This window comes from Phoenix dactylifera, chromosome 17 (genome assembly GCF_051530095.1).
Source record: "Phoenix dactylifera cultivar Ajwa chromosome 17, Ajwa_hap1_PhDact_Kaust_v1.1, whole genome shotgun sequence".
NCBI classification, from domain to species: domain Eukaryota; kingdom Viridiplantae; phylum Streptophyta; class Magnoliopsida; order Arecales; family Arecaceae; genus Phoenix; species Phoenix dactylifera.
This window is the reverse complement of record NC_143206.1, coordinates 6,136,524-6,162,500: the sequence shown is the minus strand read 5'-3', so window position 1 is coordinate 6,162,500 and position 25,977 is coordinate 6,136,524. Positions and strand designations below refer to the sequence as shown.

The following is a 25,977-nucleotide window of genomic DNA, read 5'->3' as shown; positions in this document are numbered from 1 at the left end:
CATGTAAAGAGTGCATAAGGAACGACGTGGATCGAGGGAAAGAAAGAAAGAATAACCAAAGAAGTATATGATGAAATAAGTAAATAAGTATGGCCTTAAGGTATGCATGGTTTGGCTTCTGCCAAAGAATGCTTCAAATGGAAAGATCTACTCTTTTTCGACTAATTTTCTTGAATATCAACTTAAAAGGCTACTTTGCATTCGAATAAAATTCAACTAGCAGAATTGACTACTTATCATTTAAAAAGAAATCATGTTACCTATAACCTAATAAAATAATATTATTTTATTAGCTGATCTTGTAATTCCATCAGCTCTTTAACAATGTCTTCTAAAATTTAAGAAACTAGTTATTAGCCTCTCTCTCTCTTTTCTAATCATTTGAATCGAGGCTTGTCTCAATAGTCACAACCCTCAACTCAAATCTATGGATTGTATTCTTTCTTTTTTTCTTTTAAATAATTTTTTATTCTCTTCGAAGGTGTAAGTTTCGATCTAGCTAGTGATAATCAAGTTGGGTCAGGCTAAGCTAGGTTGGATATATGATAGGTTAAACATCTATCAACCCGAGCTTGACCTGCCAAAAATTCAGATACGGACTTGACTATTTTATCAAACTGGTAACCTAACCGACCTACAATAAGTTGAATCCAGTTAAATAGATTAAATAAATTAAGCATTGCCATCTATTTATCCATCCAACCGAGTTCCGAGGCCGGCCTCTGCCGCCCAACCCTAAGTAGTTTCATTGCCTGATGCATACAAAAATTCTTCCAGGCCCCACCATGTCAACCAAAACCTCCATTGCCACAAAGTTCATGCAGGGACCAGCTCTTCGCATCACACCTCCACTGTGCTTTGCTCCAGTCGCCTAATTTGCTTTGGTGCCATGGCTGGGGCCCATTAAAGTGCTTGGTCCTAATCACAGCTGTCCAAGTGGATGCCACTGCTACATTGACATTTCACTAGCACCAAAGCAAAGCAGACAACTTGGTTCAGAAACAGCTTAGCCAACTCATGCTGTTCCAGTGAAGTAATGTCATAGGGACCCACTGGAATGTGATCACCCACCTTCCTAAATCTTGTTTAAGATCCCCCAAACCTATATCCCATTGATTAAAAAAAAGAAACCTTCTAAACCATATTTAAATATTTAACTCCTTAGTGTTGCTTTTAAAGGTTTATCAAGCTTTAGGCCTTCATGAAGAAACATCTCTTTCTGGATGCTTGTTAAGCTCCCTTCTATATATCTAGTGAGTAAGGCTACATGTGAGAGTCTCCCTTTTTATTTGATTCATTATTTCATAAGCCAATCAAATGGTATCAAATGGATATTAAGCTTTGTTCCATAATTTAGTGATGCAAACAAGCCACATTGAGCTGAATAAAAGGAGGTTCAATAAAAATTTTTGAAACAAGATCCATAACCTATATTCAAGTTTGATTTATATATGTTTGTGTGATTATGTCGGTCTCCAATATGGTCATGAGCCTAACTCAACTTTTTCAATTAAGCTAACTATTTACCAAAAAACGAAAAAGAAAAAAAGCTAACTGACATTCATTGTTGTCAAATCTTTTGGACACTCGAATAGTTGTTAGCTACTGTGGTGCAATTTCTGAAAAAAATTTGCTATGTAATGTCTCACAAAAGTTTAAGTAAATTTGCATCCATCTTATCTGCCTCTACTATTTATGAACATCATCAAGCTGAGCTTGGTGCTGCTCAAGCTTGGTCAGTTAATAAACCAAGCCTGTAACTGAGCTTAAGCTTGATTTGTTTAATTGGTAAGCAATCCTAAATAAACTTCTTAACAGTTGAGCTCAAGTTGTTCAGAAGCAGCTTGGCTTCGTTGTCAGCCCTATGTGGAATGGCAAAGGCTCCCTCGATTAGTAAATGAAGTAAGTTTTTCCTGAACTAAACCTGAAATAATGTTGATGTAAAAAAGAATTCTAAGAGACCATGCATAGATGGACCCACAAAAATGAAACCTCCTTCTGTGTATAACAGTTACATTTTTATGTTTCCTATTATGGAAGAAAGTTTAACAGAAGAAGTCATGCAGGCTTGCACTGTTAGAGAGTGAATGATAAAAAAAAAAGATTAATTCGCTTTCAAATCCTAATCGCCCCACAAACCTTGGATGCTAAATCTCTCATATGTATTGCATGTGACAAAGATTAGTGTTTGATAAGATTAAGCTTGAATATATAGACTACAAAAACATTCTTTAATTTACTTATTATTGTATAATGTCAATTAAAAATCTTGGCTCGGACACGCCCCTACTTGACGCCAAATGCAAGTGGAGGAGATGTTTTTGTATTAGTGATTTATAGCCTAAATCCAATAAACAATCAAGATTTCAATAGCACAAATTGCCCCGTGGATGAAACCCTTCAAAATCATTATTTCTCCATTAGAACAACCAAAAAACAATATCATGCCAATAACAATGTTATTTTCATATGATGTTACTTACTTAATAACAATACTTTAATTAATATAAATATTTACATTAATTAAAAATTAAATATGTAATCTGAAAAGAAAATATTAAATAGACTTATTATATTATGAATTCTATTTATTTTTATTATTATAATGACAATTCCAAGAAATACACTTAATTCCTAATTTCACTCTACATCCACCTTCACAAGTATTAAACATGCAAGATACCGATAACTGTAAGTCTTCAAAATCATTACTTGTTGAAAAATATCAATGCATACCCTATGAATCAAACTCTAGTTAAATATACTATATTTGTTTTAAATATATTTTCTATAATTTTCTAGAATCTCTCCATCTCAAACACCAACCTACTTTTGTTTTGCATCCATTCCTTTGTCACCATCGTAGTAGTTAAAATTTATTTTAATAAAGCATGAATATAGATTGTAATCTGTTAATGTTAAAAGATAAAGTTATTAGAAATTATATGAGAAAATAAAATTACTGGAGAAAACAAGATTGCTTAATCTATTTATAGTAATTCTTTTTTACGACAAAAAGGGGAAGGTCTCGTATACTATAGTTATCTAGGTCCTAATATTTGGTTGTTGAATATATATTATCTAAGATAACGACGACACTCCTCTTCACAAATTCATGAAAAACATCAAATATAAGAGGCCTTAGTAGGATTTTTCAAAATTGTTATTTACACCTTGAAAATTAGAATGAATTTTGCACAAAAAAACTGCAAAAAAGTGATTTTGCAAAAGAAGAGATTATTCTTTTTGTACAAAACGATGCATATTTATACTTTCCGGATAATTTTATCCTTGGACATAAGTATAAAATTTTTCATACAGATTTACGAATCCCTAATAGGCTTCTACTAGGTATATTTTGAATTTTGATATATATTCTATATTTTAAAAAATTATTAGATCCAAAAATAAAATTATCTAGGAAACCATATACATCCTTTTACAAAAAAAAATGATTCAATGATCTCTTACAAAATCGATAATTAAGTAAATTTTGATGCAAAATCTACCAAATTATATGAGATTCATATATTGAATAAAGATTTTTTTTTATTTTTTTGTATTTTCCTTCAAAATTAAAAAATTTAAAAGTTGGTCACCACCTGCCGTTTGTTTCTCTCTGTTACCGCGTTCTGAAGCCATCTCTCTTCTTCCATACCTACCGCTGATAACTCCATCTCTCCTCAAACGCAAACTACCTCCCTCACCATCTCTCCTCGCTCCATGTTCCCTTACCCCACTCCACCTCCAATCCCTTTTTCTAGGGTTTGGGTTAGGGTTAGGAGTTCAAACGAGGTGGGGCCTTCCCTGCTTCCTTTGCCGCTGCTGGGAGTGCGTCAGACAGCGCCATTGGAGCTTAGATCCCAGGCCTTATCGGCCCGTCACCAACCGTATAAGCCCGAGTGGCAACCACCGACCCCCGCGGGATCTCGTCTTCAAGCGAAATGGCTCCGTAGCTTCGGCTGTGTCGGTTGGGGCCTGATTTGATTGGAATCGCTGGGTCTCGGACTAGGGAAGACAGTGCTCTTAATTTGTTTTTCTTGCGGAGGACGAGAAGGGGATACGGGTATAAGAGGAGGAAGGGGAAGGAAAGGGGTGCTGGGTGTGGCTGGAGATCCGTGCTGCACAGGTACTCAGAAAGACTGGAGCTTGCATTTGAATGCAACTTATTTGTTTGATTGTTTTTTTTGGCGTTGCAATTATCAAATTATGGCATGATTTGATGAGGGAAAATGGGTGTGGGAATCAAAAAAGGATTTTGTTTCTCTTAGGTTAAGAACTCTATTATAATATTCAGTTTTTCGCTTTTTTTCCCCAACAAAATTGATGTTTTGGTTTGTAAATCTGTTATCTTGATATGTTCCTGGTTTTTTTTAAAATTTAGTGCTGGAATTTGGTGCCGAAAGGGTTAGAAGGGATATGGATTTTGAAAAGTTGTAACTTTTATGTTGATAGAAAGAAAGAGAATCTGATGGGTTTATTTTGATAGCACTGGGATATGAATATACTAAATATAGGTTCTTTTTTCCATATTACTATTTGATATCTTCTTGTCATCTTGTGCAATCCTCGTATTGCCTTTTATCTTCCTTTGAACTTCTTTTCAGGGAGAAATTGAAGGTTGCTTTTGAAAAATCATGCCACCCTGCACATGGATGCTGCTCCTTTCCTTTTCAGATTGAGCTGTTGCAAAATAATAATCAAACTGCACTTTGCTATCTATAAGAATTTAAGAATCACTTAGTGGAAATGTTGGATTTTGGTTGTTTATCTAGTCTTTATATTACCTTCAAAAATGGTCTGGATGTATTTATCAAACTGATATTGATTAACATTGTGCTCTTTCTGATCCATCTACAATGGTTCAAATAATGCTAAAATTAGAAGTCAGTAGTAATTACATTAGCAGATGATTCTTTTATCATTTGGATGTCCATAGCAACTCTAACATATATAGATTTGTCCTTCATGAGAATTCTGATTGATCATTTGACTAAGTGCACCTGCAAGTAAGCATGCATGCCATATCTATAATTCCTATCTGTTATGCATTGCATTCCTGCAAGGTACTGCCTGGATATAGTTTCTTCAACATATTTTCTTCAGTAATTACATTAGCAGATGGTCCTTTTATCCTTTGGATAAGTCCATATCAACTCTAACATGTTTATATTTGTCCTTCATTGGTTTCCCTCTCAGAGAAATCGGATTAGTAATTTGAGTATGTCTGCCTGCAAGTAAGCATGCATGCATGTCCATATCTATATTAATTCCTATCTGTTATGCATTACGTTCTGGCAAGGTACTCCCTGAATATAGTTTCTTCAATATATTTTCTTCAGTCAGATTCATCTTTTCCTATCTTTTTTTGCAGGAATTTTGGCATCGAAAATATGTCATCATCTGATAGCACTCTTGATCAACATCTATCCAAAAAAACAGCTCTTGGTCTTAAGCTATGGGTCATAATTGGTATAAGTGTTGGGGTTGTTCTATTGTTTGCTCTTTCTCTAGTTGTAATATGTGTTGCTATTCAGAATCGGAGAAAATATAGAAGGGCACCAGATAGCCTACCAACCACTCAAATACCTGCAGTTTCAAAGGAAATTAAGGAGGTAAGGGTGGAGCAAGTCCCATCCAATGACTTCATTGCACATGAAGGAATTCTTCTCACAATTCAAGAGAGATCCAGTGAAAATGACTCAAATAAGCTCGTGGTGGATTCGGGCTTGCGTAGGTCAAGTCATGCTGATAGAAATAGTCATTCGGGCTCATTTCATTATGTTGAAAAAGATGGTAGCTCCCACTCTGGTGAAGGAGGTTCAGAGATAGTTGCAGTTAATGGAATATCTTCAACCTACCCGATAGATGCCCCCTCACCTTTGACCGGCCTGCCAGAGTTCTCTCAACTTGGATGGGGTCATTGGTTCACTTTAAGAGACTTAGAAATTGCAACCAATCGTTTCTCAAAGGATAATGTTATCGGGGAGGGTGGTTATGGTGTTGTTTATCGTGGCCGCCTGGTCAATGGAACTCCAGTCGCAGTTAAGAGGCTTCTCAACAATCTGTAAGTTAATAATTGATTCATATAAAATTTCACAAACTCATTGCACAGGTTTGACATTGTGGGTTTCCTTTCATTGTGCTGTTTTGGAATGCAGAGGCCAAGCAGAAAAGGAGTTTAGGGTGGAAGTTGATGCTATTGGTCATGTTCGCCACAAGAACTTAGTTCGGCTTCTGGGATATTGTGTGGAGGGCACTCAAAGGTGCAGAATCATCTTTACTCTTCAGCTTCACTTCTTATCTAATCCTTCTGTTATTCCTGGCTACTTAGCTCAATTTGAAATTTGACCCTGGTATCGCATGATTCCATATATATTTTGAGGGCAGCAACATGTGACCTTTTCATGTCCCTTAATTAACAATTCTTTTTCAATATTTATAAGTTGAATTTTCTTTTCAAGTAAAGGTCAAGAGTTTAATACATTATGGTGAGTCTCAAGATTTCTAAAGCATTGGTTTGTTGTTTCTAAAAAAATGCTCAGGATGCTGGTCTATGAGTATGTCAATAATGGAAATCTTGAACAATGGCTTCATGGAGCCATGCAGCAGCGAGGTTCTCTTACTTGGGAGGCTCGTATAAATATTCTCCTTGGCACAGCTAAAGCGTAAGTCAAATTGCCCTTGGTATAATGAAACTCTCTCTCATTATTTTTCCCCAAAATTTGTATATTAGCTTATTAAATGGATGTTTATAATTGTAATTATTTGGTTGAAAGTGTTATGTCATTCTGGAATATTAACCTCCATGATTTTATTTTTGGACTTAAGTAGATCTTAGAAAATTGCCCTTGGTAGTTAATGAATGTGCATACTTCATATCTCATGGGTTATGTCTTTGTGTCTTCGTTTTTTGCCTTTTCTATGAATGTTAAATTGTCAGGTTGGACATCATGGTTTGACTAGATTATGATTAGAATTTTTTCCTTCCAGTCTTGCCTATTTACATGAGGCCATTGAACCAAAAGTTGTCCACCGCGACATCAAGGCCAGTAACATATTGATTGATGATGATTTCAATGCCAAGGTGTCTGATTTTGGTTTAGCAAAGCTGTTGGGTGCGGGGAAAAGCCATATCACTACTCGAGTAATGGGGACCTTCGGGTAAATGTTCTATCCCCATATCTTGCAAAGCATCATTTGCATCAGCTTAAATGTGTTTTCCTAGAAAATTAGAGATATAACACAATCAGATTGTTAATTGTTGTATTCATCATTTTCAGTTTTCCATTTGCAGGTATGTGGCACCAGAATATGCTAATACTGGACTCCTGAATGAAAAGAGTGACATTTATAGCTTTGGGGTTCTTCTATTGGAGGCAATTACTGGGAGAGATCCTGTCGACTATGGGCGTCCTCCTAATGAGGTACAAAAGTATTGGTGTTTGTTAAATCTATCTAATTCAATTTGATGAGTTAAGTGATGGTTCTATAATGGTTTGATAGATGATCCTAAAACATTTATCTTCAAACCGTATATGAACCGTAACTTATTTTATTTGGATGCTTCTATACCATGGATCAAATTAAAACATTGTGCTGTTAAGGAAATGGTTTATCTTATGACCACTCAAAGCATGGTTAAGGAGTCTTGGAAACATGAAATTTTGGCATTGTTGATCTTGATCAAAGGCATTTTGTGCATTTTCAAATAAGATATCTCACCATGCTATTTGCTACCTGGGCATAGTTATGGTTTCCATGCCATCGGAGCATTAAAGCCATTCCCATTTACATGGTTTTCAAAACAAATCTTTTGAATTCTTTTCACACAAGGAATCCTCATTGCTCATCACTAAGTTCCTTATCTACATTCATACATTGTCCCATTGCTCTAATCTATTGTCATGGTCATGAAACTGCTAGAATCCTTCTATATGCTTCTGACCAAGGTCCGCAAGCTCGGTATCAGATATTTTATCGGTTCGGTTTGATAGGATACGGTGCACTTCTATACCTAAATAGCTCTCTAACTATTTTTCTCAATTTTTATCTCAATACGCCTCGATTTGTACAGACCGGTACATACCTCGGTACGGGCGGTACAGGGCTTGTACCGACTTGAAATAAAGCTTTATACCGATTTTCTCCTAGTATGATACGGTACGGTACGTCTAGTACCTAGCGGTATGGCAAACCATGCTTCTGACTCTATTAATGTGGTTATTACATCTCTAGCTTCAACCAAGAATCCCACTTTACTTTTTCTATTGTATTTGGTATTTTATTTGATCTCCTGCGTCTCCAATTGGATTTAATTGATTTCTTCCCTTTACTATAACTTCTTGACATTTATGCTCTTTTTTAGTGTAATGTTTATCAAATTCGATATATATTGATATTTATTAATAGCATGTGGCTAACATTAAAAAGGGATCTATGGAGGTTTTGGTTGACATGGAAAAAGCATATGATTAACTTCTAGCAGTGGTACCATGTGAGTGTTTAGACAGAGGGTCTTTTTGAAGATATGTTGATGGCTTTAGAATCATTTACGAGTAAGGTCGAAGGAACCGGTATCAGGTACCGTACCGGTTTTTTGGCGGGACAACTTGGTATGGAGAGGACACGCTACCAAAGCCGGAGAAGGAGAAGAGAAGAGAGAGCGAGCGGGGAAGAGAGGGAGAAGGAGAAGCGGCGATCGCCGGCGGAGAGCCGCAGGGGGCCGACGGAGGCCGCAGCCGGTTCCCCTATTTCGAACAAAATAGGGGTCTGGCCGCGGCTAAAAAATTTCGGAATTTTTAAGTGATGCCGCAACCGGTTCTCCTGTTTCGAACAAAATAGGGGTCTGGCCGCGGCTAAAAAATTTCAGAATTTTTAAGTGAAGTCGGCCCCGTGGCCTCTCCTTCTCCTTCCCTCCCCCACTCGCTCTCTTTTTCTCTTCTCCTTCTCCAACTCCGGCAGCATGCCGTTTTTACAGCCCAAACCATACTAATGAGCCATCAGTACAGCTCGGAACGGGCGGAACTGCCCCGTTCGGGATAGTTTCGCCGACCATGTTTATGAGGGATCACAAACTAGTACAAAGTACAAACCAATCATTCAGATCAATAAATTTTTGAACAAACATCCAGCAATGGATATGTGCTATTAATTTCTTTGTTGCTATTGCCCAGTGTTTGAATTGTTGTGATCTCAGTTTATTTTTACATATGGCCATTACCACACTAATTAAGTGGGTAAGAGTTACTAGGTTCAAAAGTTCAATGTTAGGAATCTGATGAAAAGGCTCTTTACAGCACCTTTCTATTGAAAGCTATTTTCTTCTTGTCTTTTAAACGAGTAAGTGATTGTTGTTCTTCAGTTTTCACCCGTCAGTCATGTTTAGACAACACTTCTAAATAATTATAGAATGGTGTATGTTTTGGATAAGTATATAGTTTCCTTTCTCCTCCCTCTTGCATTCTTTTTTATTCTCCTTCACAAAAATTTTAGATCAATGATTTCTGTGTAACAAGCTTTAAAACCTAACTTGTTCTCTTTAGACCATGCTGTACACTTTGCCCTAAAACTAACCTGTCCCTGCTTTCCCATGGTCCATATCCATTGAAATGTATAACATTTTCTATTAAATGTCAAAGTTGAAAGCTCTAGTTTTCTTTTCATTTATTAAATTCATGCATATGGAAGATATGCAAAAGTGTGATATGCGATCTTCCTCGTAAATTTGCTCTCATGGTAATTGCAGGTAAATCTGGTTGACTGGCTTAAAAGGATGGTGGGCAGCAGGCGCTCAGAAGATGTGGTAGACCTAAATATGGCGACAAGACCATCTACAAGAGCTCTCAAGAGGGCTCTTCTGGCAGCCTTGAGGTGTGTTGATCCAGATTCAGAAAAAAGACCGAAGATGAGTCAGGTTGTCAGGATGCTGGAATCAGATGACCATATACCACATGAGGTTTGGGTTCTAATCTCTTTTGTTTATAATAACTCAAGGCACTTGTAAAACTAGCGCAGTAGTTCAGAACATAAGTGGGATACAAGATTCGGCCAAGATCAAACTCATGTAATAGATGGTAATTATATATCAGCTTGACCTAGATGGTACAGCACAAGTAGCAAGTTGGAAATCAGTGTACATATGCATGTCAGTATACTATTGGATACGAAAATTCTTTGGAACTATGGCCTTTCAATTTAAGGAGAAAATTATGAGACATTTTTCTCCTTGATTTCTTTTGATAACAAAGGATAAGACGGCTCTATGAAATCTGGATTTCCAGAACTTTAATTTGCGGTTCAAGAATGGAATCTAAATAATTCTTGACCATAATCTGCTTTTTTTGTCCAAGAATTTTATTAGCATCAATCTAATGAGTGTAGATATGCATACCTGAATTTAGTTTCATTATATCTTTTTTTTCTTTTTTCTTTCTTTATTTATTTTTATTTGGTAAAAGAAGGCCTGCCATGACCTTATAACCTGACATAACTTCAGCACATTACATCGTAAGTAGAGAGAGCCAAACTCATGCCGTAAAATCAAGGGTCCACACCATCTTCTATTGAATAGAACCATCGTACCAGCCATCTTACACCTGCAACCTGATTGGCTTCATGCCACACAAGGCCATGAAAGCATTACGTAAATTACTACACATCTCACGTCATGTGAGCTAAATATGGATGCCGGCATTTCACTATATATGTTTGGTTGCACGAAGTTCTTGATGCAGGATGGCTGGAGCATAATACATGCTGCATTCCAGTGGTCTCATGTGTTCTTGTTTGCTTAAAGTAGATACAACATGCTTGTGTGTCAAGTGTTTTTATTTGAGTCCAGCTTCATTCTCGTTATCCTGACATATTTTAGCTACATCTGTAATTATTCTGAATAGAAATTTTTAGCTGCTTAATAACTTGTCACTGTATACTCATTTTGTAGCTTTTATCTAGTTTAATTTTTGAAGAAACCTGTATTATGATACGGAGCCGTCTGACTAAGGGAAATTCTCAGGACCGAAAGCATCGGCGTAACAAGGCAGGGAGTGGGGAAATTGAATCTCAAAAGAACTATGACTCAGACAAGAGCGACAATCCTGATTCGACATCAAATGGCACAAGGAATGGATCATCATCATACAAATGATTAAGAGACAATTTCAAGTTTGGTTGTTCTCATTATCTGGGACTGCTGCTTTCTTGGGTCTGATACAACTTAATCGCACAGACTAGATAAACTTAAACTGCAATCCAGATCAAGTACATTGGAAGAAGCATTGTATTCTTTAGACTGAATGCAATTTTTTGGTCTTTTATAGCTCGTACGCTATAAAATATCAATGTGTACAGGTTGTATATTCGTGCTTGCATTTGCACTGTGGTCGGTGCTCCTATGGCATTTCAAACTCTTGGACCTGCTCTTTTGTTTCCCTGAAGAATTTTATATGTAATTGAAGCACTATATTCAACAATTGCCGGATAAGAAGCTGACACCTTATTTTATTAGCAGCAATCTACCAAGTGTAGGTTTACGAAGTAGATACTTAACATATTTTTTGTAATATTACATTGACATAATCTGTATGAATTTTTAATAGTAAATTGTTATATGACAACATGTTTATTAAAATATTTGATTATGTTAACATTATATATTAAGTTATATTGGAATATTATTGAATTTATCATATATTGTTGTTACTGATAATATTATAATTGTATTTTCATAATAGCATGCATATACTATTATCTTATTTCGTTTCATATTAGGTTTTGATGTATATACTATACTTATAATAACCATTATGGCCATTTATTTACTGTGAATTTAAAGATTAAGGTTAAAGAGTGTAAAGCTAAATTGATCATTGTGTTCTACAAGTTTTAAAATATTTGTGTATAAAAGTTCAGATATTGTGGATGTCCCTTGTTTATGGATCAAGACTTTTCATGGACGAGAGATCTTTCAAAACATGTGATTTTTTGTAATCAAGTATTTTAGATTTTTCAGATCAGATCCATCAATTTAGTTTTGTATATTCCTGCTTCTGATATTGAAGTTCATAGTTGATGTCAGTGCACTCTCAATCTCTCATTCCACACACACACTCGCTCTCTCTCACATATCTTGATCAAAATATACTCTACAACTAAAATCCTGCACACCTCCAACTCCAATCTTCTCATGTGATCCAAGTTTAGCAAAAATCTATGGATAACTAGGAGGAAAGACAAGATTACGGGGCATTGTGTTGAGCTGCATGCAATTAAGTTGCATATGACTCAACCCCTTCTATTTGGAAGGTGGAAGGAGTTATGAATGGGATCAGCTACCTCCCCCAAAGTGCTTAAAATGTGTGACAAGGTATGACAAGCGCCCCACCCCGGCCCGCCCCCCACCTCCCAAAAGTGCTTTGGATTATTGTATCGGATTGTTGTACCTTAGGAATGAGAATGCTGTAGACCTACACATAGGTGGCGAATCACATTTTTAAGGTAGTGTTCATCACACATCTTGATCCAGGTAAAGCTTTTTTCAATTTTTAGAATTTTCTTTTATTACATTATTTTGAAATATATAAAATCGTAATATAGCAATTTCAAGGTGCCATTCCACCAACACAATGGAATTTCGAGGACTAGCATATCGACAAGTAGATGTTAGGCAGTACCTTTGTATACGTCTATGTTTTGGCCTCCATCTATAGTATCTTTGCTAAGAGATCTCTAGACTGGCTAGGATCGTTGGTGGAGGGCACAATGTAGATGTTTGCGTATGTCAAGGAAGGCAAGGGTACCATCATGGAAGTTGGGCAAGGCATAGGGCAAGGGAGGTCAAGGGACATTTGGCAAGGTGTAGACAAAGGAGGTTGGAGGTGGTTCGACAAAGTGTTGGTGAATAAGAGTAGGTGAGGTTTGACCAAGGCATAGAGGAGGGAGGTTGGAGGGGCATAGTGAGGGGGTTCAGGGAGTCCAACAGGGTGTGGATGGATGCTCAGTTTTTGATCGAAATAAAAGAGAGAAAAGTGTATTATTTTTAGTAAGATGCTCACTCAAGAGATGTTGCAACTTATCCTGCAGCTATTTTTGGTCGTCTCCTCGTCAGTTGACCTACCATTGGTCAAGTCTAAATTATAGACTAACGAGTAACTCAACTTACTATGCAATTTGAGTTGTAGCAATCTAAACAAATAAGTTAGCCTACACCTGCAACTCAAGTAGTATGCAGCTCAAGTTGTACGCATCTTCACCTACAGAGCTCCAAACAACCTCTAAAGAGAGCTAAAGGAAACATTGGGATTTGCCGGTGGCTATTGCTTATTTGTGTATATGATCAAAGGTGTTAAAAACCGTGGGAATGGGATGGTAAGAGAGGTACCATACCATTCCGACAAAACCTACTACCAGTACACGGTACTTAGAGTCGTACTAATTTTTCAAAAAATATGCACCATCCAATATCGGTTTTATTGGAGTATTTGCAGTAATTCATCATCAAATGTTGCTTAGATACACTAATTCTTTTCTCATATTATACGCCTAGTGGTGGATTGGCGCAAAGCTTACAAAGTGTCATCTAGGAAGGAGTTTTGGCCAAGTTTTTGGTTTATTATGAGCTTTGGTTTCTCGTTGTAACTTTAGCATACAGAACCCTCAAAAGAATCATCTGCTTACTCATCCTTAAAAAGTACAAATTTATAGAATCTTTTTTTCTACTTCTTTTAAATTTCTCTTATCATTATTACATTTTTATATTACTAATATAGTTTACTGATAATACATATCATTACAACTTTATTTCTCCGTTCTCAACGAGTTTGGGAGCATAGACATAAAAGGGCCTACCACTCGTCCGGCACTTTGGAAAGTTCCTTTGGACATTTGTAGCTGACATTCCCATCTTTCTGTACTCTTTACTTTTTTTGAATTTGGCTGGATGTACTCAAACTAGAGCTATATGAATTATTATTTTCACCAAAAAAAAAAAAAAGGCCTGCCACTCATGTCTTTTATTCTAAGAAAAACCTAACATATCCATCCAGAACTAAACGGCTCATCTTGGACAAAGTTCCCCCTTGGAGAAATTCTCAAACTTCATCATATGGACTTAACAGGCAAAAAAAAACGTCATCCATTATTAAAGAAATATCCAAATACAGTAGGTTCTCGAATCATTAGTCCTTCAAGAAGAATGGTATTCGATCGACACCCGTCATTTAGCCAACAAGCTTAATGATGCATTTCCCCAACAAGACAGCAAAGAGTGGGAGGAGCAGGAATTCACAATCCCGCTGCCTCCCCAGGATGGCCAGATCGAGTATTCAGCAAGGGCTGAAGAGCTTTGACAACAATGCTCATGTTTGGTCGGAAATCAGCTTCATACTGCACGCACAACGCAGCCACCGCAGCAAACTGTTTCCAACAAATAGAGACATAAGAAGGTCAAAACAAGAGGGCATTATTGAAACATACAATATCAGCACAAGTAATTAATATCCAAACACAATAATACACAGATCGAGCATTTCGTTTTCACGAAAAATTATGCACACTGCAATCATCAGAAAGATCACTAGAGCAATCATATATCAAGATCTCAATTGTACGACTCAACTCGATATGGGCCATATTGAAAGGAAATAGATCATTAGTTAACTTACCAACTAAAGATAACAGTACAACCATCATGAAACTAGAGGGTTGGAAACTTGAAATGAGAAAATTTTGGCACAGTTAGATATGCTTAAGGGAGTAGAATTTCTAAGCTGAGGTGCTAGGGCAATCATCCTTCATAATATAGACCGATTCATTTTAAACATATTGGGGTGGTCGACGATTAGACATCATTTTTGGAAAAAGTTTGTTTAGAATATGAAAAGGAACTCTGGCAAGAAAATTTCATCAGATTAAGTACTAAGAACTACACAGAAAAGAGCACGGACGAACTCTGTGAATAAAAACTAGAGTAAGCTCCACAGCGATCACCTTTGCAACTGCTTTGGGAGGATATTCTCCATTTAGTCTTGTGTCCACACATTGCCTTACCTTGTCTTCACTAAGCCTTGGTGTTGCCTGCATAATGTGTCAATTAGTCCTATAGGGCATAAACAAATATACCGAATGTTCCAACAATGAAGCTACGCTTACAAGAGCAATGTAATGCCCTTCAAAGTGTTTCTTAAACAAACACTAAAGGAAGATTATATTAAAAAAACAAAAGAAAGAATTGATTACCCATGTCACAAGGCTTTGCTGGCCCCGTGGTAATGTATGATCTACAGGTTTGCGGCCGGTCAAGAGCTCCAAAAGAATAACACCAAAGCTGTACACGTCACTCTTAGAGCTAAGCTGTCCCGTCATCGCATATCTGCCAGCTTGAGTTAAACACCTCACATTAAAGGTACTTTAATTGCAAGGATGCAAATGAACTTAGTTCCAGGTTAAATTACTCTAGAATAAACACACAAATCTCAATCTGTGAACTCTGCTCACGTGAAGGCATAAGTGATTCAATAAAGACAAACATTTTCAATCTCGACAGAACTTACTCTGGCGCATGATAACCAAAGGTACCAAGAACTCGAGTAGAGTGAAGTCGAGCTGCCATGTCAGGAGCCTGATTCGATAGGTCAAAATCTGCTACCTTCGCAACATGATCATCAAAAAGTAGAACATTGCTGGACTTGATGTCCCGATGAATAACATGAGGTTGTGCTTTCTCATGTAGGTATTCAAGTCCTTTCGCTGCTCCTGCAGCAATCTTAACTCGTTGCGTCCATGACAAAACAGGACCTGGCTGTGCTCCTTTGACACCTTTTCTCCCTGTATCAGATAACTATGCATTAAATTACCTGTACTTAAATCCTGAAAACCAACAAAACGATTGATTGGTCTCATCCCAACTATTTGGAGTAGTGTTGTGAGTTCTTGCTTCATTAGTTGATTTACATCCTCTAACACGGCACACTTCATGCAACTTAAAAAATAGTTGGATGTAGTTGAATGAAATTTATTGGTTCATGCAAAGAATTTTTAGCGGCGTATCAATAGAAAAGAACTGAAGATATTTGCAAAGAATCTTAATGCACGTGACGTTGTCTCTGGAAAAGGAAGAAGAACGACCCCAGCAAAGCTGGAGTAGCAAGATAGGAAGAAGAATGAAAAATAAAACGAACAATTTGCAAAGAGAAGAAGATGAAAAACTGTGATCTAATTCAACTTAATTGAGCTTTACAATGGTTGAGATTTTACATCCACATTTACCTTCCTAAATAGGAAGGAGATTTTACATTTAAGAAAAGAGAAGAGAAAAAGAATCCTAGACATGATTTGATTCTGCCATTGGTTAGGATCTGACAACATCTTTGGTTGATTCTGATGTCACGTTTTCTCCACTTGATATTTGATTTCCAATTTTAGCTTAGATCAATGCCTTACGTCATCATCCTTCAGGATTTAGTTTCCAAAGTAAATTAGCCAACTAACTGCCAACTACCTCTGGACCCACTTGCTTTGCCAGCCTTTGATGCATTCTATATCAAGTACACGTCAGCTAGGTCCAGGGAACATGCATCAAGTCTTATAATTATTACACAGATAAGATAGTACTCTATATTGTTTATGTTAACTAACCTCTAGACCTAAAAAGCTTAAGCTGATATGGAAAGGGCCAACATCATATATCAGGCTTGACAGTTTACAAGCCTGATACAGAGAGTGCTACAAGTTAGAGCATCATATACCAGGAGGAACATCATATGATCATTATGTAGTGATTTTCCATATTAACAAAAATTCCAAATAGGACTTATCAAGGGTAAATTAACATTTTCCTGAAGTTGACTAGCTTTTGACAATAACCAGGCTTGCATTCTCCAATGTTGGAATTTGAAACCTACCGTATGATCCCAAGAACTAATGAAACTAATCAAAGCTTATAATTTCACAGTGCCTTTCAGAGTGTCCAATGTGATGGAAGCTCTGAAAAATGATGGTGCACCGATCAAGTCCCAGGATGGTTATTAAAACTAATCAAATTCTTTCGAATTCAATCAGCTTGTACTTGTTTCCATGACATGCATTTGGAAATGCCTGCATGACAATCTATTGTATGGCATTCTTAGATTGTGTAATCCTTTATTTTTCTGAAGCCAATTTTCTTTTACTTGCACCCTTTGTGTCTAGAACTATTATCTCATGGTCCTTGGTGAAATTCCAGTTTGGGGCCAAAGAAGTAGCTGAAAGCTATAGCTGTAATTCGCAAAATCTAATCACCAGGCCCATAAAATAAACAGCGAGGGGAAGATGAAAAACCCCTAAAGAAGGAACCCATCGGATGGGAGATCTAGCTCGGTGCAGGGTGGATAGTAGTGCCACACCATGGTCCTCCCCTCGAGTCTTCATCTCCTCAAGCCGCCCCGACCCCAACCCAAGCCCCTCCACCATCATCCCCATCACTGCCTGCCCCACCCCGGTCACGTGCTCATCCCACGCCACTAGCTTCATTGGCACACCACCGAGATCTGATCCAGCTCCTCCCAAGTTGGACCCATCACCACTTGGATCACATCCCACTAGCTCGCCGCTACCGAAAAGTAGAGGTCCACGTTCAAGTAGGAATGCCACGGTTAGGAAGCGGGAGGAGTACTTCGATCGCTCAGCAGAAGGCAACTTGTGGAAGGATCAGAGGACGAAAATGGTTCGATCGAGGACCAGGACGGAGATGTCATGGTTGGTGATCTAGAAGAAGCTCCTAAGAGGCGGATGGCAAATGATTTCGATGACAAGGGGGTAGGGTGGTAGATGTCAATGGTGGGGGTGGGTCATGGAGAGGTCCAGGCTGGCAATGGCGATGGAAGATGGGCAACTTGGCTCAAACGGGTCGGTTTGACCAGTTTGCCCGGTTCTACCAGTTTTTATCCATTTTTTTTCTAAGTCCTAATTTCTAAATGACTCGAATCGGAGACCTGTCTGGTCCCCAATCGAACCGGCTAGTCCGGTCTAAGTTTTAAAACATTGGATCAAACTCCCCCACCTTCCGACTCAATCTTCCCTCGGCTATCATGCCAATCTTGCCCTCTAGTTCCAGCAAAAGGCCGAACTCCTACTCTCTTCATTCCATTCACTTTGGGGATATTCTCTCCACGTAATATGAAAGTCAGCATCGTTGCCCTACCTAATGGCAGAAACTTCAAACCTAGTACATCTCTCATTATTATTTACTTTCATTCATTTTATATTTCACCGTTCTTTAATAATTCCTTGTATCTGCTATATCTTGCATCATTTAGTTCAATTTTCGAGACTTCTATTACTTATTATTTTGTCACATCACAAGCCCTAAATGCCCTTAGGGCCCATCTGAAGTCTAACTTAGACTACTTTATTTCAGTGCTTTCTTTCCCTCTTTCTCAAAATTTTTGTGTGCTGGTATTGAATTATTATGTGCAGAATATTGAGTTTGATGTTCCATTAATGCTTTTAGTGTGATCCTTACATGCAAAAAACATTAGTTATCCTAGGATTGGATTTGCACTTTATAATATTTTGGTTATTAGATTTCTAGCTGTTTGTTGGCTGATATTGTGATTTAGCAATTTTGAATCATAAAAGGTTCTCAAAAATTGACTATAGTGAATTGATAACTCCGGGGTACATCAACAATTACTGAAAATTCTTATTGCAATTTGTTAACTTGAGCCAATAGAACAGAGTTTTAGCATGATGGTCCATACCATGAAGAATATCATGAAGGGATCCCATAGTTGCAAACTCATAGGCAAGAACACGGAGATTTCCATCAACACAATAACCGATCAGCTCCACAACATTTTCATGCTTTAGCCTTGATACCATAGAAACCTGTACAATCTTATATTAGGAGCACATAAACCCACGTCGAAAGCATATTCAATTAATAGGAATGATTGCCAAACCTGTGCCAAAAATTCTTGGTCTGGCTGCTTACTTGCATCTAATTTTTTTATGGCCGCACTTCTCCCATTTTTAAGAACACCAAAATATACTCTGCCAAATGAACCCTCACCAACTAATGCCTCATCACTGAAACTTCTGGTAATTTCCTTTATTTCTTCTACAGGAATGGTTGGGACTGCAATAGGCTGGATTTTTACAGTTTGAGCACCCTTAGGGGCAGGCTCTGTGGCACGATATGGTCCATCAATCCCTACATAATACATGCCATTCAAATTTGTAGCCATGTATCAGCAGATAAGATTAACAAATACATTATAATGGTAGCTAATTCAAAATCTTACACTCAATCCATATTACCTACTGAATGGCTTCCCATATGGGGATCTCTTCTATCAGTTGTTCGATGGACATCATCTTCCTCACAGCAAGAAAAGCACGACATGATTCTCTCTTCTTAAAGCAATTCCTAATACAGTCTTCCAAAAGAAAAGAACATCTACAATGAGCATCCAATAAGCAATGTTTCTCATCGATAATAAGAGGGATCATTGGTATACAGTTTAAATTAGCAAAGAAATAACAATCTCAAACTTACAATACAAATGGCATGTCATGTAGTTGAAGGGTTCAAATTTAACTTAATATGTTTGAGTACATTAGGATCTATATATTTATATCCATTTATGCATTTGTATTTTAAATATATACTACTATATAACAAGAAATATGTGAGATGTCCATTGGATGTTCAATGAGATCTCATGTGAGTCCTCAACAAATAAAAGGGGAAGAATAGCAGAAGTTTAAAAGTATGATTATAAATAAATTCTATCTCCCATGCATGTCCTAGATACGAGACTCCTAGATAGAAAAGAAAACCAAGATAAATGTCCATGGAGAGAGTAAAATAGGTTCACCATAGGAGCATTATTGTAATTTGCACATCTTTAATATAAATAGGAGTAGAGGGGCATCCTCTTCTCTTCTTCCCTTCACTCTTTTCTTCTTGTCTTCTTGTCTCTTATCCAAAGTTCTGACTACTGCAACATGGTATCAGAGAGGTGATTCAATGATGGATTCTCTATCCCGCGCTTCCAATTTTTTCCTTCATTATCTTCATATTTAATAGCAGGAAAATAAAGACTCTTTTGTGCCGATCATGAATTAGAAGAAGCCCTAATTTTGCATTGCCTTGGTTGAAGGAACCAAGAAGAAGATTCCAAAAAGGAATAGACATGCAGATCCTTTCTCAATTGGTCCTCGGGAAAGTTCTTTGTTAGGAATATAAAAAGTGGCAAACATTTCGATCCTTCCTTTTACTAGTCTTCACGGTTGGAATCATAAATGCATTGTCTCCTTTTTTTTTTGTTTCTTTGAAGATTTCGGAAGGAAATGCTATGCAGATATAGAATAGATCTAGTCTTCTGCTAGTGCAACTTGGGTCATTGAGTCAGGTGCCGCCGATCTTATGACTAGTTCTGCATCCTTGCTTTCCTCTTATTCCTTTTTAAGTCCAGGATAAGGAAAAAGTTAGAATTGTTGATGGATCCCTTTTTACAGTTTCCAATTTGGTTCTTCATGTTCCTAACTTTGATACCAATTTGCTTTCAATCAATTACGTCACTAAAAACTTGGATTGTGTCAAAACTTCCTTGCTACTTATTTTGTTTTCCAGGATCAATAAACGAGGAGAATGATTAGGAATAGTCATGAAGTTGGAGGGATTTACATCCTCAATGGAGATGCCACCTCTGCTTTTCAATTTTCTAGTAGTTGGTTTAGGGAAAATAAAGATGCTATAGCCGGGGTTTATCTTTGGCATGCTAAACTAGGGCAGTTTTCATGTAGTTCTTTTAAGAACTTTATTTCCTGAATTGTTCAAGTTAACTGCTTGTGAAAGTCTTTAATGTCCTGTTTAGCAGTTGGCAAAACAATGTAGAATGTAGAATATCTTGTCCTCCTCCAACAAATAAAGTTACTTGTCCTTTCAACCTAGTTCATTCAGATGTTTGAGGTGTCCTTCACCCTTTGTTGCTATAGGTGGTTATAGATATTCCATTAGTTCTGTTGATCATTGTTCAAAATGTACCTAGATTTATATAATGAAAAGCAAAGATGAAATGCCATGTATCATGCAGAATTTTCACAAGATGGTGGAAACACAATTTGACAGAACAGTATTGTGATGACAAAAATGTGAGAATACTTCAAGAGAACACTGAATATATTTCTTGATGATGATAGTGTGATATCTTCCTTTGTCTGAACCCTTCAATAGAATGGTGTTGCAGAGAGAGAATAATCATTTATTAGAGAAAGCAAGGGCATTGTTGTTCTAACACAAAGATGCAGTGCTTACAATAGCCTATGTGATTAACAGAATGCAAGGTGTTGGACATGAAGGACCCATTATATGTTCTTGATCCCAATCTGTATTCCTTTTCTTTTATTCATGTTACATATCATAAAAAAAACTAAATGGGATCCTAAAGCTGTTAAAGCAATTTTATTGGATATTCCTCTAAACAGAAGGGTTACAAATGCTTTGACCCTGAAACTGAGAGAAAATATGTCACTAAGGACATCCTTTCCTATTAGTCTTAGGCCCTGTTTGGGGGAGCTGTTAGTAGTAGAGCTTTTGGAAGTAGAGCTGTCTGAAGCAGAGCGTTTATAAAAAGCTGTTTGCTGTTTGGTAACTACATTTCTAAAGTGCTGTAGCACTTTAACATGTGTTTGGTAAACAAACTGAGAAAGTACTTTTGTGTGACAAAATTTCCATAAAGAACAGTACCAGTATTATATAACAGAGCATAATAAAATATAATATGTATTAATACATAAATACATGATATAGTATAATATTAATGTAATGTAATATAATATTATTATAATATAGTACTATAACATTATGTATTATAGAATAATAATTTAATATAATATTAAATTATTTAATATAAAATATCAATGTATTATGATATAATGTAATATAATATTATATTTATAGTATAATATAATAATAAATATATAAAATATTATAATTATTAGTGTAAATTAATTTTTCATCCTTCTAATGACCATTTATCTCTCTAACAAATTTTCTAACTAGGTGATAAAATTGGTTAAATAATTACTAATATTTATTTTTATTTATTTATTTAGATCAGATTATTTGCCACTCACTCATTATTTTTCTTTTTATTTATTTTATTTATTTATTTATTTATTATTTTATTTTATTGAAATATAGAGGAGTCGCCGGCCATGGGTGGTGGCCGGTATGGTGGCTGCCATCGTGGGTAGCCACGAGCTCTCAAAACAAAAAAAAAGAAAAAAAAAGAAGAGGAAGAAGGAACAGAGGCGGCGGCGTTGAGAGGAAGAAGAAAATAGAGAGGGAGAGGGAGAGGATGGGTGAGAGAGAGGAAGAGGCGGGATGAGAGTTTTAGGGAAAAAAAGTATGATTTAAATGGAGATATTTTGGTCCAAAAAACAGCTTTCTGACAAAGTTGAAAACAGCATTCTTGGAAAGCTCCAAATTAGAGCTTTTCCCCAAAAGCTGTTTTCAGCTTTCCGCAAAAGCTGAAACAGCTTTCCGAAAATTTTTACCAAACACCATTTTTTATCTAAAAGTACTTTTGGAGGGCCAGAAAGTACTTTTTGGCCCTCCAGAAGCTCCCAGGGCCTTAGTCCTTTTTCAATTCTCCTTGGAATCCTGTTCAGAAGGAGACTAGCTGGATGGAAGAACATTCTTTGATTCTTCCTCTTTCTACTTCTATTATTTCCCATTCTTTTCATCCTAATCATCCACCCTCTCCTCTTATTCTTGACAAATCTACTAGTCAAAATGAAACTGAGGCTGTAGTTAATCTTGGCAACTCTATGCCTACTACAGAGAAGACTGATCCAAAAGAGGTGAGTGTCTTGTCTACCAAAGAAGGAATAAGAAGCCTGATTCAATTAATGATCAAGACCAGTCAGAATCCTCCTTGCCAACTCCAGGTAATTCTGATTTCTCTCCTACTTATGCTCCTATATCCAGTGAAAATGTTGCTTCTGATGATTCATATTTAAATCTTCCCATCATTTTTTGTAGAAGTACTAGAGAATGTACTCGACATCCTCTGCAGAGGTAAATGTCTTAATTCTCATTTGACACCTTCGTATGCCTCCCTCATCTCTGCTCTAAAAACTACACCAATTTAAACAGCTTATGTCAAGAACCCATCATACATGTTCTCAAACATTGATAAAACAGATGCCAATATCTTATGCCAGAGAGATACGGCTTGCTAGTCATGGACATGTAATTTACATTACATTCCCTATATCTTTACAATATTAAAAAGGAAGTTATGAAGTTTAGCAATATTCTGCAAACATCTTGCTTGTCAAATTTTGTTCCCAAAATATCCTGAACTCCATAAAAGGTTGTTGGTCTATGAGACAGGTTTCCTGTTTCCATTTCTTCCTTTTTAGCAATAAATCCAATCAGATCCAACTTTCAGGTCCAAATAAACTCCCATATTAGGTTTTCTGCAATTTAATCTCAACATAGTTCTGTAATAATACTCTTCATGGACAAGAGCATAGGGTGGGAGGTAGCAAGATGGACTAAAAAGGAAGTCTACTTTCTTCTTGATTAATATCCTACGTAATACCTGCAATTCCATGTACAATCACCTAATACTAGCCTGTTCTCTTCTCTATGCTATCCTTATACATTTCCTATTAATTCCATCTAATTACAGTGGGCTATTGTTCCATCTTAACATAAATCTTCTGAAATAAAGCCACTCCTACATCTACAGCATGTGCCTTTACCTAGCATGCCAAATTGTGGAACTCATCAAAGATGGGTTGTTATGGTTGAGAAATTGGTTTCATCTGCCTTTATTTGATCGACAATGAGTTGAAGTGAATCAAAGGCACATTTATTTTTCTAGACTGTATTGCATAACCGAGCTTGCAAAGAGACGTTCGCTATCCAAGATAAAGGATGGCTCCACAAATCATATTTCTTGACTGCTTTCTATCTGATGAGCATAAGGCAATGTCACTAAAAAATGCCATTTGTTGCCCAACACTCCATCCTGAGTTATGCCGATGCCTTTGTGTATGTCATGATTGGCTTTTAAGTCAATACTTAGTATCTTTAGTAGGTCATATTCACAATCGGTCTATACTTTTGAACTTTTTGTAACTTAGCATGCGCCTCAAGTAACCATTCCACCTGTTTCAACCAACTCTCTTCAGATGTTGACTCGGCCTATCTTGCATGGCACTTCATGATAGTTTGATCGGTCTACCACTATCATTTAATCCTGTATGTGGTCGCGTGCCACCATCTTAGCCAATCTTCATGTTCTTGATATAGGCAAGATGCACATAGTCCTATCCAATATTTAACTCCAGTTAGTGGCTTTCATCCTTGCTTTGTTAAATCAATCATGAACCCTCAACCTACTTTTCATTACCGAGGCAAGAGGCTCTCATTACTAAGTTTTTGTCATCACCACATGGCGGTTATCCAACCTATCTTTGGGGTTATATCACATGTTAGGATGTGGTGTAAACAAAATTTAAGGACTATATATGTCCATCCAATTATAATAGAAACACTAGGTAATTATGATACACGTCAAGACGAAGGAAGCATAACAACTTCCACATACCTTCCCAATACCTCATGTATACCATGTTATACACAAAATTTGAGATGACAATGAATAATATACTCCTCGCATGGTGACTTTTCAGCACATCAAATGGAGCAACAATAGGAAGAGAAACAAGATCGCAATGGGCAAATACCACCACTGAACTCAGCAGAAAATTGTGCTACAGCACACAAACATAATACCATCGAGTATTTATCTTAGAATATGCTACTCCATGGTCATATCCGAGATCCAATTTCTTCTTCCGAAAAAATCCAATTCCCAAGTATCCACACATTCAATAACCAATCAACAGAGATCAACAGTTCAAAAGAGACGCAGAACTCAAAAATCTGTCCACTAAAGAAGATGAATACTGATCAATTCAGTCAAACAAACTCAAAAGATCGGAGATTAAAAACCCACAAACTACCAGGAAAGAGTAAAATGACTCAGAAACTGATAAGAAATCAACAGATTTTAGGGTTAAAAAAATCTCACCTTTATTACCTCTTGAACTCAGACAGAGAGCAACAGCGATCTTGGAGGCGACGCGATCTAAGGCCAGAGCTGGCACGTAGAATAGCAAGAGCGGCACAGGCAGGAGGGCCGCAGAAGAACCCGGGCGCTGTCCGAGCTCTTCTATTTTACGCTGAGACCCGTTCTTGTCACCGGCAGTACGCCCACCCCCCTGCCCCCAACGCGTACAACCACGCCTACGGACGGCAACCTTCACGGGCTCCATGTGTACGGCACGAGGTAAGATCACCTCCGATGGGAGACTTTGACCGGAGCACGAGAACGAAGCACGTGGCATCGCTGTCAGAACTCGTATTGTCCACCTAAAGCGAGTCTACGAAATCACTCAAGGTCGGTTACATCTTCCGTCTATGATATTACTTTTGAGTCATCTACAACCGTTTGATATGGATCCGACGGTAGAGGTCGCCACACCGTCACTGTGACATCAGCTTGTCCTGGGCTGTAGATGGTGACCGGTCATATTAATGATATTATTAATATAATTTTTATTTTAAATAATAAATAGATTTCTTATAGCCACCATGATGGAGCTCTATTGTAAAGGTAGCCATAAACATGATAATAGTATACACAGTAACAGAAAACAAGATAATATAGCTCAATTAGTAACAAAGTAAGCAGTTGTATAATCAAAATATATATATTTTCCTACTTTCTTATGGCACATTACTGAGTTTCTATTTCTTTCATTTTCAACAAATTAGATTTGTAATATAATATACACAAAATTTAGTAATCCTATACCCAAGAATACATCACACTATTATTGTGTTGGCCATATAGAGTTAACTTTGCTATTTGGCAACAAATTAAGCTCCAACTACTACACACATCCACAAAA

At 37.0% G+C, this 25,977-nt stretch overlaps 2 protein-coding genes across 6 annotated transcripts in view; one reads left to right on the top strand and one right to left on the bottom strand.

Annotated features, from left to right (window-relative positions):
* LOC103698793 (pto-interacting protein 1-like) overlaps positions 1–25,260 on the bottom strand; it is a 55,031-nt gene extending 29,771 nt beyond the window's left edge. The window contains exons 1-8 of one of the 4 annotated variants that reach the window (XR_016398911.1): positions 25,095–25,227; positions 19,297–19,415; positions 18,939–19,189; positions 18,738–18,864; positions 15,552–15,825; positions 15,238–15,370; positions 14,989–15,075; positions 14,130–14,415 (exon numbers count right to left, since the gene is read on the bottom strand). Coding sequence is in view for 3 of the 4 variants with exons in the window: in XM_039132711.3 (XP_038988639.2) it covers positions 14,284–14,415; positions 14,989–15,075; positions 15,238–15,370; positions 15,552–15,825; positions 18,738–18,864; positions 18,939–19,189; positions 19,297–19,381 (1,089 nt within the window). In the remaining variant the exon portion in view is untranslated. Of the gene's footprint in view, positions 1–14,116; positions 14,416–14,988; positions 15,076–15,237; positions 15,371–15,551; positions 15,826–18,737; positions 18,865–18,938; positions 19,190–19,296; positions 19,436–25,094 lie in introns of those variants that run through there. The other 3 variants (XM_039132711.3, XM_039132712.3, XM_039132713.3) reach the window with 3 other exon arrangements.
* LOC103720054 (putative receptor-like protein kinase At5g18500) lies at positions 3,625–11,474 on the top strand. Of its 2 annotated transcripts, none has more exons than XM_008809582.6 (8): positions 3,625–4,129; positions 5,375–6,067; positions 6,162–6,266; positions 6,546–6,668; positions 6,994–7,164; positions 7,298–7,427; positions 9,749–9,958; positions 11,018–11,474. In XM_008809582.6, exons 2-8 carry the CDS (start codon positions 5,394–5,396, stop codon positions 11,147–11,149), a joined length of 1,545 nt encoding a protein of 514 aa, XP_008807804.1. In that variant the 5' UTR covers positions 3,625–4,129; positions 5,375–5,393; the 3' UTR covers positions 11,150–11,474. The 2 variants fall into 2 exon arrangements, with proteins under 2 accessions (XP_008807804.1, XP_088569882.1); XM_088713756.2 differs by having other exon boundaries at positions 3,734–4,129; positions 4,608–6,067.
* Positions 25,261–25,977: the final 717 nt, after the last annotated feature.

Coding starts and splice junctions, on each gene's coding strand:
- LOC103720054 (XM_088713756.2), top strand. CDS start 5,283: ATGCATTACGTTCTGGCAAGGTACTCCCTGAATATAGTTTCTTCAATA. Junction 6,068..6,161: donor AAGAGGCTTCTCAACAATCT/GTAAGTTAATAA, acceptor TTTGGAATGCAG/AGGCCAAGCAGAAAAGGAGT. Junction 7,428..9,748: donor ATGGGCGTCCTCCTAATGAG/GTACAAAAGTAT, acceptor TGGTAATTGCAG/GTAAATCTGGTTGACTGGCT.